Genomic DNA, 13061 nt, shown 5'->3' with positions numbered 1-13061 from the left:
TAAACTTACATCCCAACCCCCAAATTCTCAACACCAGTCCTCATTTCAGCCACACTCCCTCAATCTATAAACCAAAGTCTCTAAGAAAAACAATCGCAGCATGTCAGAAGTATATTTGTGCCTCCATGCCTAAAGGGTAAGGGTAGCCTAACCCAATCTGGCTTAAAATTTTAACTCAAACTTCTGAACAGGGTCTGTATCTTTCCAACCAAACTAAAATTTAAAATGATTTTCTTTTTCAAATGGGATCTAGAAATTCTTTGGAAAAGTCTCAACCAGGCATGATGGTATGTGCCTGCAGTCCCCACTACTTGGGAGAATGAGGCAGGAAGATCACGTGAGTGCAGGAATTTGGGGCCAGCCTGGCCCACATAGTGAGAGTTCCATGCATCCCTGTGATCCTAGCACTTAGGAGGCAGAGGCAGGAAGATTGTGTGGTTAAGGCCAACCTGGGTAACACAGTGAGTTCCAGGTTAGCCTGGGCTACACAGTGAGAGCTTCCTTCAAGAAACAGAACAAAACCAACAAGCAAAAAACAACCAACACCTCAATCAACTAGCTTATTTTGGCCAAATGTACAAAACAAACAATAAGTTCACATCTCTTAAAATAAATAACCAGAGGTCAAGACAGTTTTCCATAAAATGTCACATTCTTAGTGGGACCAAAGCCACTTCCTTGAGTTATTCGATTGTTTTCTTATTATAGTTCACTAAATTTGTTCTCATGGCAACACACAACTAAAACTTGGCATTATCATCATGAAGCTGTAGCAAAAGGAGAGTTTTCAGATTTTAATCAGGGTTAGATCAACTAAGATTTCAGTACAGTGTACTCACACTTGCAATGAGCCAGTCGTTTCCATAATTGCTCTGAAAGAGGTGACAGACACTGCATTTCCTCACAGAATATTGAAAATTCAAGTGGCAAGGGATACAATCCGGAAGCATTGATGATTTGGCTTGGGTCAAGATATTCATGGAAAAGCTCTTCAATTAAATATCTACAGAAAGAAAAAGCAAGCAGCTTGTTCTGTCTTGGTTGAGAATGATAGAAGTCCACAGAGACCTTTGATGGTTGGAGCTTCAAAATGAAGAAGGGGATGAGATGTGGTTCATATTCCTATCTATCCACGCTGCTTCCATTTGAAGAGCTAAGAAGATACTACTCCAATGTATTCCTTCTGAAGGTATTATAAAATGGAGCTTCAACCTCTTACCATAAAGAGTATATGCTATAGAGTAGCTAAAACCCGTAAAAAAGAGACGACCACTACACAGAATGTCTGTCCGGTGCCCAAGGTGAGGGCTTCAAATGGTATCATCTCCTTCCCAGCTGCACGGTACACTCCAGCAATGGCTGCACCTGGTTCAAAAAAAAAAAAGAGGTTAACAAATTCATGAAAAATACAGCACTTAAAATTTCACTCTACACAGAATGTTCCACGAAATGATTGTCCAAAAGGAACATTACTCATTACCTGATTTATGTAACTGTAAACTGTCACCTTTATAATAACAAAAGATTAAAGAACTGTTTTATTTCCTCTATTCTTCCTACTCACTCTAGTTGTTAAGTGTTCTTTATATGCTCCGCAAATCACTGACATGTGATTTTAGGTGTGGACTCCCTAAAACTGAAAGTCTCCTACATTTATTGAATAAAATAATCTGGAAGTACTGGGCACCAGTGTCTCAAGTCTGTAATCCTGGCTACTCGTGAAGCTGAGATCTAAGGGTCATGGTTTGAAGCCAGCCCCAGTAGGAAGATCCATGAGAGTCTTCTCTCCAGTTAGCCACCAAAAAGCCAAAAGTGGAGCAGTGACTCACACAGTAGAGCACCAGTTTTGAGCAAAAAAGCAAAGGGACAGTGCCCAGGCCCAGAGTTCTAGTACAAACCACTACCACTACTACCACTACCATCACCACCATCATCACCTTCACCATCATCATCCTCATCATCTAGAATAATCAAAACCACAGACCCCATGCTTCTTATTTAAGAGATATGTTAATATTTTGGCAATAAATGACAATCTCCTGAGTGAGACAAGCAAGAAGTATTCCAGGCCACAGGGAATAATCTCCCTGTGACTCCACAGTCTATCATCCTTAGGGTTTCATTAAAGACAGGGGAAGAGGAGAGAGTGAGGGGCTGTGGACAAAGGAAAAGAAGAGGACTGCAAGCCACAAAGCTATTCAGAGGATACCTAGAATCAGGTGTGATAGTGTAAACTCATAATTCCAGCATTAAGAGGAAAGGGGCAGGGGGAGGACTGTGAGTCTGAGGCCAGACTGGGATATATGGAGGTACCCACTGCAAATAAGGATAAAAAAAAAAAATTAACCTGGGCACAGTGGCTCACACTTGTAATCCTAGCTACTCAGGAGGCTGAGATGTGAGGATCAAGGTTCAAAGCCAGCCCAGGCACAAAAGGACCGGAGACTCTTTTTTTTTCTTTTTTTTTCTAGCTCACATATTTATTTTTATTAAAGAAGTTATTAACATTGATTTTTACATCATATTTCAAATGACGTGTTTAACAAACAGGTATTCAGGAAGGGAATCTCTATATACAATCACTGGGACCTGAGACTCTTATCACCAATTAACCTCTAGAAAACTGGGGTGTGGCTCAAGGGTAGGGCGGCAGCCCTTAGCTGAAGAGGTCAGGGACAGCTCCCAGGCTGAGTTCGAGCCCCATGACCCACAAACAAACAAAAATAAATAAATAAAAAATTAAAGGCAACGAGGCAATCCCAAGGGCTTCTTTCTGTTTTCTACATACACTAGAAAACTTCACAGAAATGGAAAACACCAAACACCTTTATCTATCCAGTACTTATCTGATTTGACAGGCTCATAACAGAACTATATTCAATAAATGTCTACACATTTGGGCTGGAGTAGTATAGCTCAATGGCTGTCTTTATACTTAACCAGCAAAAAAAAAAAACATGGAGTCATTCCTCAGCAGCACACATCTTATAAATATAGTATAAAAGTATTCATCTGCGGGCTGGTAGCTCATGCCTGTAATCCTACTCAGGAGGCTGAGATCTGAGTATCATGGTCCAAAGCTAGTCCAGGCTTGGAGACTCTTATCTTCAATATTCTACTCAAAAAAGCAGAAATGGCACTGTGGCTTAAAGTGGTAGAGCAGTAGCCTTGAGCAAAAGAAGCTCAGGTGCAGTGCCCAGACCTTGAGTTCAATCCCCAGGACTGGTAAGCAATAAATAGATAAATGAAAAACAAAAAATAAAACAAACCCATGATAAAAGAGAAAAACAAAGTCCTTGAGCCATGGTATCTCATGCCTATAACCCTAGCTACTTAGGAAGCTGAGATCTGTGGATCTCCAAGTCAGCTGGGACAGGAAAAGTCTGTGAGGCTCTTATCTTCAATTAACCTCCAAAAAGCTGGCAGGGAAGCTGTGGCTCAAGTGTTAGAATGCTAACTTTGAATGAAAAAAGCTCAGGGATAGCACCCAGGCCCTGAGTTTGAGCCCCAGGACCAGCACAAATAAGAACAAGAAAGAAGAAAGAAGGAGGAGGATGAGGAGGAAGAGGAGCAGAAGGAGAAGGAAGAGGAAGAGAACATCCCATAATGGTAGAAACTACTTCAAAAAAAAAATCACCCCACTCAGATATATTTCTACAATGAATCGTAGATGAACTGACTAGCACATTCAATGTTTTGACTGGTATTTGAATGTCTAACATACTTGTCAAGATTCCAGCAGTAATTGGTCCCACGATGCCCATCAACAGGATGCTTACAGACATGAACCTACCATATTTGTGATGTCTGAGCGTGAAGAGGGCCAGTAATCCAGCAGGAACATGAAAGAAGAGAGAAGATACCAGTGCCCACAGGAATACACCATACCACATCTCTGCAAAGGACAGGAAAGACAGGAAAGACTGGGTCACACACAGGCCTTGGCAAGCACCACAAAAGGTCCTTATCCTCTCCAGCATTTCCTTTCCAAAACCATTCACTGTTTAGTTGCATTATGGGCTCATTGAGGGCTCACTTCTGTAATCCTGGCTATTTAGGAGGCTGAGATTTGAGGATCGTGGTTCAAAGCCAGCCCAGGCAGGCAAGTCCTTAAGAGGCTTACATTCAATTAAAAAGCCAGAAGTAAAGGTGTGGCTCAAGTTGAAGAGTGACAGCCTTGAATGAAAAAGCTAAAGGACAGCACCTAGGCCCTAAGTTCAAGCCCCTTATGCCAACACACACACACACACACACACACACACACACACACACACACACACACACACAGAGTCACGGCTACTGTGGCACCCTGTGAATTGCCCCCAGCCAGTTCCTTCTAGACCAAAGCACAGCATAACTCCCTTCTAAGCCACTCCTACAATATTGAGACTAACCACTTAATACCTCCTAAGAAACCTCTGATGGTCCAGGAGTGCCTCACCATGGGCAAATGGGACATGAACATGACTCAGTGCAGTCACCACTCAGCTGCTGTCCAAAGCTGCTCAGATGGGACCACCAAAGACCACATTCACCTTGAATAAAGACTGGGTGCCCACTGCAATGCTTTCCACAGTGACTCCTGCATTGCTGGAGCGTGACTTCCTGCCTCAAAATGTTCAGGCAGGGAGCTGGGGGATAAGGCCATGACTGCCAGAGACACATTAAGCTAGTAAGTTCCAGAAAAGTGGGTTTGACACAGGAGTGCCACTCAAGTGCTATAGGGTAAATTGCGTGCCCTGAAAGTCCACCTAACTCTGACAGGACCATAGCCATACAAGAGAGAGGCATAGCTACCTCCCTCCCACACCCCTCTGGCTGCAGAGCCACCTACAAGCTAAAAAGGGAGCCATTACCAGAACCTCACCATGCTGGTCTCCTGAGAGCAGACTTCTAGCTTCTACAACCGAGAAGGTAAATGCCAGTTGTTTGCATGCCTGTTCTGTGGGATCTTGTCAGAGCATCCTGGCTGAGCCACCAGCACCCACTCATTCCCACTCCTCTGTGGATAATGCCCCGTGCACGGCATAAAGGACTCTTACTAGCAAAAGCAAATCCAGATCTATAGAAAACATTAAAAAAAAAAAAAAAAAAAAAAAAAACTAAGTGAGCCTGGCACAGGGTAGTGAATTAACCTCAAGAAAACAAGAAGTGGGGCTTGGATCAAGAGTAGGGGGTTAGCCTTGAGCTGAAGAGCTCAAGGACAGCAGTGAGGCAGAGTTCAAGCCCCATGACCACCCTCCCCCAAAAAGTAAGGGCCAGGAGTCTGGCCTAGTGGTAGATTGCTTGCCTAGCATGCACGAAGACCTGGATTTCAATTCCTTGGTAGCACATACATAGATAAAAGGTAGACATGGTGCTGTGTGGCTCAAGTGGTAGAGCTCTGGCCTTGAGAAAGCCCAAGGGCAATGCTCAGGCCCTGAGTTCAAGGCCAGGACTGGCCAAAAAACAACAACAAAAACACCTAAGTGATTTCTCTTTCATTTCCTGCACCTTAATTTGCTATCTACTTAATAGCTACTTATCGATCGTCATCTAGTATTTTCATTTCCCTGGCTCACACAGTCAAAAACATTTGTTCTATCTTAAGTATTTCTTGTTTACCACTTCAAGAGCATCATCTCCAGCTTTGTTTTCCTGGCATCTGTACTTGTCTGCTTTGTGCTGATACAACCACAATTCTTCAGCTCTCAGTTCTGTAAGCTGGGGGGCCATGTCTGGTCGTCTCTGGCTGTAATAGGCCACAGCCTTATGGCTGAACTACAATGTGACTGAAGGCATCCTGTAAGTGAGAGGGAGGGCACCACAGTGGGCCAAACTGGCCTTTATTTCAAACCTACTCTCAGCTGAGCACCTGTGGTTCACACCTATAATCCTAGCTACTCATGTGGCTGAGATCTGAGGATCAAAGTTCAAAGCCAGCTTGGGCAAGAAAGTCCAAAAGACTCTTATTTTCAACGAACCACAAAACACCGGAAATGGAACTATGGCTCAAGAGGTAGAGTGCTAGCCTTCAGCACAAAAACTCAAGAACAGCACCCAGGCCCTGAGCTCAAGACCCAGTTCTAGCACAAAACAAAACAAAATTCTACTCCCACCATAGCCCATTCATTCATGAGGAAATTATTTCAAACCACGGCAGCAGCAAAAGGGGCCTATCACGATGAAGTATGCCTCAGATAAGTAGTCTGAAGTTCAAGACTCCAAAGAAAATGACAGTAAGCACAGGGGTAGAACAGACCCCAAAGATTTCCACACCCTCACCCCCCAAACCCGGCAATATACTTTCAAGCAGATGGGATTATATTAAGGAGCTTCCAGTGGGAGACTGTCAGGATTCTCCAGAGGGACCTCATGTAATCATAAGGGTCTGCAGAGGGGAGGCAGGAGGCCAGTGTCCTAGAGATGCCCAAGATGTGCTGTTGACTCTGAAGAAGAGGAAGAAGCAGCCATGAGCCTAGGAATGCAGGCAGCCTCTCAAAGCTGCAAAAGGCAAGGAAACTCTTGTGTGGGCCTCCAGAAGGAACCCAGTCATGCCTACCTCTTTGTTTTTGAGACCCATCTTGGACTTCAGACCTCTGGGACTCTAAAATGGTAAAACTTCGCTAGGATTACGGGTATGAGCCACTGGACCTCGGCTAAAACACTTGTTTAACGGGCTGAGAGCTTGGCCTAGTGGTAGAGTGCTTGCCTAGCATGCACAAAGACAAGGGTTCAATTCCTCAGTACCACATACATTGAAAAAGCTGGAAGTGGTACTGTGGCTCAAATGGTAAGCTCTTCTAGTCTTGAGAAGGTCTAAGAGCAGTGTTCAGACCCTGAGTTCAAGTCCCAGGAGTGGCAAAAAAATAAATACACAAACACTAAGACCTTATCCATTAATTATCCAAATATTTATTGAACTCATCAGTGAAGAAAAAATGAAGAGCTAGAGGCGGAGCTTAAGAGGTAGGGACCCTTTGCTTGATCAGCCGGCCCCAAGTTCAAATCTGGGCACCAGCAACGATGAATAAATATATAACCCATGCAAAAAACAGCTGGTAGCATGGCTCAGCAGTAGAGCAGTAGGACAGCAGAGCACCTGCCCAGCAAGTGCAGTAACCTGAGTTCAAACCCAGCGCTGCCAAGAATACTGGTAAAGAAAAACCACATGGAGAGCAGAAGTCTCTATGTGATTCTAAATTAATAAAAATCTTATTCATAAAGGGCTTTATGAGGGCCAGCTCCCTGGCCTTGGAAACTCCACAGCTGTATGTCATCTAACACCAAGCATGGCCTCAAGATGAACTTGGCCCAATCAGCAGGAACACAAGGTGCCTAAGCCCAGGAGGAGGCAGCAGGCCTATCAGCTGGCTCCACTCTGACCTTATGTTCCAGGTCACAGTGGGTGCATTCAGCCAGCCTCTCTAAGGCTGTGACTGTCAGACAAACCAGGCCTCCTGGGGACTGGAGACCTATCTAGTCCTGCAACTCTACACAGGGGCGGGGCGGGCATGATACTCCTGGCCCATCAGCCTGTGTCTGTCTCTCCACTGCCCTCTGGGAGACTCCTGCCTGCCAGGAGACCCTTTGTCCTCAGCCCCTTCCCCCCAAAATAAAAACACTTGTCCTCAGCACTACCAACTGTGGCCTGCTATCTTTCTTCTGAAATGACTGCTTCATTCTGGTCCCTGGTTTTGGAATGCGAGCCCTGGACTGCCTCACACCCAGTTGTCTTAGTCCAAACCCAGGGTTTGGTCGGCCTGTTCCCCATACAAAGCTAGTCACTCAAGCAGTGGAATCAAGAACAGAGTGATGAAAATATCCTCAAATTGTGGCTGTTGCGTACAACTCTGAACTACATTGTAACCCACTGCTAGCCTGTACACTGGGGGAAAATAAAAGGTCAGATCACCCCTCCTTAGCTCTTCACACACATGCACGTGCTCACAAACACACACACTGCCGCTTACTATGTACTTTATCCTATATCACTCACCAGCAGATAGTCCATGCTTACTTCCTTTTCTCCCCACCCCCACCAGGGGGATACCCACCAATCCCTGCAATAGAATGGAAGCTCTATGTAGCACAAATTTTGTTCTGTTCACCAGGTACCTTAACTTGACGCTCAACCAACAATATCTGATGAGTGACTGAAAAAAGGAATGCTCTAAGTGTGATCTTTCTCAGTTTTTTTTTTTTTTTTTGTCCATCATGGGGTTTGAACTCTGGACCAGGGTGCTGTCCCTGAGTTCTTCAGCTCAAGGCTACCGCCCTATCCCTTGAGCCAAGCCTCACTTCCCATTTTCCAGTGATTAGAGATAAGAGTCTCACATTCTTTAGTGCCCAGGTTGATTTTGAACCTTGATCTTCAGATCTCAGCCTCCAGCGCAGCTAGGGTTACAGGTGTGAGCCACCACACTCTACTACTGTTATCAATTTTTTGTTTAATTATTATAAAATAAACCTTGACATTGATTCACTTAGTAGAAATCCCTGTTTTCAGAAAATGTCACTCCTAATTGATAAACTCCACAGCAAAAAGGAGAAGGAAACACTGCCAGGGGAGGCTGAAGCAGGATTATCACAAGTTCAAGGTTGACCTTAGGTATACAGTGAAAACTTTCTCAAAACAAAGAAAGAAATAGAGAGAAGCCGGGCACAGTGGCTCATGCCTGTAATCCTAGCTACTCAGGAGGCTGAGATCTGAGGATCAAGGTTCAAAGCTAGCCCAGGCACAAAAGGACTTCAGACTCATCTCCAATTAACCTCCAGAAAAACAGGAAGTGGGGCTTGGCTCAACAGTAGGGGAGCAGCCTTGAACTGAAGAGCTCAGGGACATCGCCCAGGCTGAGTTCAAGCTCCATAACCCACAAAAAAAAAAAAAGAAAAGAAATATAGAGAGAAACAGAGGAGAGAGTAGAAGGGGGAAAGAGGGAAGAGGAAGGAAGGAAGGAATTGAACAACACAGGATAGACCATGGAGAGTTAGGTGGAAATCTTAAATGGCCAAATTGCAAATGCAGGCTTTAAAAAAAAATCAATTCAAAGCTTCCTGGTAGGGAGAAACCACAGAATTATTTTATAGCCATAATGAGTTGGCATAAACTACAAATGAGCTTTTCTGTGGAACCAAAATAGAAATGATGCCAGATTCAGGACACTGAATAAAATTCACATTAAGTAGATTTTGATGTTTCAAAGTGATAAACTTCATTATCCACTAACTCATCATTCCAGCAAAGAGGAGCCAGAGCAGTAGAGTACCCCAGTGTCAAGGGCTGCACTCCTTGATGCCCAGACTCTACATTTGTCAAATGAGTCCCTATAACCAATGCCAGCATGTTTCATCTCCACAGAAACAATGGCAAACTCAAGTATAAACTGCAGTTCGTTATTTTCAGAACCACCTCTGAAAGCAAAACAATTCCATGACTACAGATACTTTAGTACAATATCCTAAAACTATCATTCCAGATGGATTTGCCTTAATACTCAAACAAAAGAGAACTACATGACAGACAGATGGAGTGAATATTCAGTTCCCAAGTATCACACCCACACAAGACTTTACTTATAAAAGAATTCAGGTGAAGATCTGACAGATTGTCTGCACCAAATAATTGAAGGAAGCATCATGGACATTTATGATTTCCCCGATGTAGCCACCATGTTGTAGGTAACATTGTGACCAAAAATGTTTCATCTGTACCTAAGTCTGAAGAAAGTCAGTGACCTTGAACTATAAAACAATTGCCTTAGGTTCTTTCAAAATGCCAATCTCTGCCAGGCACTGGTGACTCACACCTGTAATCCTAGCTACTTAGGAGGTTGAGATCTGAGGGTCACAATTTGAAGCCCACACAGGCAGTAAATCCTAAAAAGCCAGGAGTGGAGCTGTGTCTCAAGTGGTAGAACACTAACCCTGAGCAAAAGGTTCAGACCCCAAGTTCAAGCCCCAGGACATACACACACAGTCAATCCCAAAGAGCTGAAACAAAAAAATGGAAGAACTGTTAAGATTTATTTGAAGTAAAACAAGATTAATCTTTAGAGATATCACGACCAAATGTAATGTTTGATCTCTGATTAGATCCAGGAGCTTATTTTTTTTTTAAAGGAAAAAAATCCATTTGGCCAGTTGGGGGAGTTTAAGTGTTGGAGGACATAATTGATCAATGTAAAAATCTCAGGATCAATAACATTTTTGTAGCTATGATAGGAAAAGGCCTTGTTTAAGAATTATTACACATTACATTACATGTCCTAACTTCTGCAACTTCCTGAATAGGACTGCAGAAAGCTAACGCGTGCCATGTGTGCACATGTGTTTTGCATAATGACTTTTTGATCAGCCAAGGACCAAATATGAACTTCACCCTATGGGAAAGAGTAAATCTGATGAAAATAATCTGATAAAAGACGAAAGGGAAATGAGAGTAAGCAGGGGTGGACACTGTCATTCTCATCCTAAACACCCATCACTGAGCATACTTTGCATGGCAAAAGGGACTATGCAGTGACTTGGGAGATCCTCCAATGGAAGAGTTTTGGGGTGACCAAACGGACCTTTGCACAGAGGAAAGAGGAGGTCAGAGACAGATGACAGATTGTAATAGTCCAGGTGTTTGGCTGGCTGTACTGCTGGGTTTGTGTTAAGTACATGATGATGTTCACATGGGACTTTTAAGAAACACTAGTTGTGAAGTTACCTGTGACTGAATCACCCAACGTAAAATGAGTGTATTTGCTGCGTGGGTTTTCAATGTGTAGATTTGAAATTTTTTCCAAAACAGAATTGGAGAACATAAGCAAATAAAAAGACTTCTTCTTTGGGGGGAGGTAAAAGGGGAAAGAAGTGGAGGGACAAAGGATAAACAAAGGCAGCAGTGATACTCACTAGACACTATTTTGAAAATGAACTATACAATTTGTGAGTGGGGACAGGAGGGACAAACTAGGAGAGCCAGGGAAGGGGTGACACCTTCCAAAAAAGAAATGTACCCTTTACCTGACTTGCGTAACTGTATAACCCTTCACCTTTATAACAACAATTAAAAAAAAAAAACTTATTTACTCTCGGCAGTGTATGAACACTTTTCCACACAAGATCTGCAGAATAATGTGTATTATTTTATCATCGTCAATTGTGGTCCTAATACTTATTTCTGTTCTGGTACTGGGGCTCAAACTCAGGGCCTGGGTGCTGATTTTTGAAGCTCAAGACTAGCACCCTTCCACGCACCCATTTGCCACAGCTCTACTTCCGCGATGCTGTTTGTGGAGGGGGTTGGGGGGCTGGTTAACTGGAGATGGGCACGTCGGCCTCGCCCGCCTGGCCGGTCTTGCAATCAGGTGCTTCGGAGTGCGGCTTCCCGAGTAGCTAGGGTGGATTCCAGGCCTGCGCCACGACTGGAGCTGCCACATTCGCAGCCTGGAGGCGTCGCCGCCCGGCGAGGAGGCGCAGGTGCCTTTTCTTCCCGCGTCCTCCCTCCTGCTTTGTCCCCGGCCCGGTTTCTCTCGGGGAACGAGGTCGGGGCGGCCGCCCACCCCACGAAGCCCTTCCTCAGTCTCCCCGGAGGGCCCAGCGGGCCTCAGGGAGGAGTGGGGGGGGCTGAGGAGTTCCAAACCCAGCTCCCGTCGGGAGGTTTCGAACGCCAAGCAACAGGTCCCCAAAAGCGACTCCTTAGAGAGCCGAGGCGGCGGAGGAGGAAGAGGAGGAGGACGGGTTCGCGGCCCGGGGCCGGCGATCGGCAGCCGGCGGCCCCGGCGGGGTGGGGCCCGGGGGCCGCTGGCCGGGGAGGGCAGGCTGGGCCCCAGGACGCGAGACGCAGCCGCCCCTCGGCCTGACGGGACCCGCCCCGAGCCTCCACCCTGAGAGCCGGCCCGGCTCCCTCCCGCGCCCGGAGCAAGCCCGCTGAGGCCGTCCAGGCAGACCCCCGACGGCAGCCGAGGGAGAGAAGGGGCCGGGGGAGGGGCCGCCGGCGCGCGGCGCGCACTGCGCAGGCGCGGGGCGGGGTCCTACCTGGGAAGGAGCAGAGCGAGGTGGAGTTGGGGCACAGGGTCCCGTTGCCCACCCGCGGTACCACCTTCAGGCTGAGGATCTGCTGTAGGAGCCCGGCCGAGCTCCCGCTGCCGCCGCTCCCCTCGCGCTCCATCCCGCCGCCATCCACCGCAGAGAAGGGAGTGAGGGGAGTGCCCGAAAGTGCAGACGCGGTGCCCAGCGTCACCTGCGGCCTCCACCCTCTTCTTCCTCCCACCAGCCCCAACGGCGCTGCCAAGTGATGGTTCTTTCCTCCAATCACAGAGCGCCTCAGATGGTAGAGGCGGGGCGAATGCTTCTCCCGCCCCCTGACGTTGCGTGAGGCTCGCAAAACCCAGCCCCACCCCTCTCAGGCTACGCCCCCTACTGGACGAATCCACCTGCTTTATCTGGCCGCGCTCCCGCTCCGCCGTGCCCGTCTCAGTAGCGCCCCCTACGAGAAAGTGAGGGAATTGCAATGCCGGTTCAGACCAGTGATGTGGATTGGATACAAGGTCAGGATCATGACAAATTTGCAACCTCGGCTTGTAATCCTAGCTACTCAGGAGGCTGAGATGTGAGGATCGCGGTTCAAAGCCAGCCCGGGCACTACAAAGCCAGGAGACTCTTACCTCCAATTAATCACTAGAAAATGGATAGTAGGGCAGTGGCTCTAGAGGTAGGGTGGTAGCCTTGAGCTGAAGAGCTCAGGGACAGCACCCAGGCCCAGGGTTCAAGCTGCATGACCCACACAAAAAAATTGCAACCCCAACGTTTATGATGTTGTGTAATCCAGTCTTCAGGAGTTAAACGACACATTAACCCAATTTTCCAGAATTAACTACCCTCACGCTCACAATAAAAGCTAGAGATCTTGTCTTCTTTTTTGTCAGTCCTGGGACTTGAACTCAGGACCTGGACACTGTCCCTGAGCTTCTTTTGCTCAAGGCTAGTACTCTACCACCCAAGCCCCAGTGTCACTTCCCGCTTTTTCAGTGTGGTACCGAGGAATCAAACCCAGGGTTTCATGCATGCTAAGCAAGCACTCTACTGCATTC

General features: G+C 46.3%; 1 protein-coding gene across 2 annotated transcripts; it reads right to left on the bottom strand.

Annotated features, from left to right (window-relative positions):
- Positions 1 to 779: 779 nt before the first annotated feature.
- Positions 780 to 12270, bottom strand: Tmem170a (transmembrane protein 170A). Of its 2 annotated transcripts, none has more exons than XM_090357263.1 (3): positions 12007 to 12270; positions 3725 to 3895; positions 780 to 1365 (listed from the first exon to the last, which is right to left on the bottom strand). In XM_090357263.1, the coding sequence occupies exons 1-3, from the start codon at positions 12137 to 12139 to the stop codon at positions 1235 to 1237; spliced, it is 435 nt and encodes a 144-aa protein (XP_090213389.1). In that variant the 5' UTR covers positions 12140 to 12270; the 3' UTR covers positions 780 to 1234. The 2 variants fall into 2 exon arrangements, with proteins under 2 accessions (XP_090213389.1, XP_090213390.1); XM_090357264.1 differs by having other exon boundaries at positions 3794 to 3895.
- Positions 12271 to 13061: the final 791 nt, after the last annotated feature.

This window comes from Megascapheus bottae, chromosome 24, assembly GCF_031878675.1.
Source record: "Megascapheus bottae isolate mThoBot1 chromosome 24, mThoBot2.hap1, whole genome shotgun sequence".
NCBI lineage: Eukaryota > Metazoa > Chordata > Mammalia > Rodentia > Geomyidae > Megascapheus > Megascapheus bottae.
The sequence above is the reverse complement of the archived record's forward strand: the minus strand, read 5'-3'. Positions and strand labels throughout refer to the sequence as shown.

Coding starts and splice junctions, on each gene's coding strand:
- Tmem170a (XM_090357263.1), bottom strand. CDS start 12,139: ATGGAGCGCGAGGGGAGCGGCGGCAGCGGGAGCTCGGCCGGGCTCCTA. Junction 3,896..12,006: donor CTCGCTCTGCTCCTTCCCAG/GTAGGACCCCGC, acceptor TGTCCTTTGCAG/AGATGTGGTATGGTGTATTC. Junction 1,366..3,724: donor TACTGCTGGAATCTTGACAA/GTATGTTAGACA, acceptor TTTTTGAACCAG/GTGCAGCCATTGCTGGAGTG.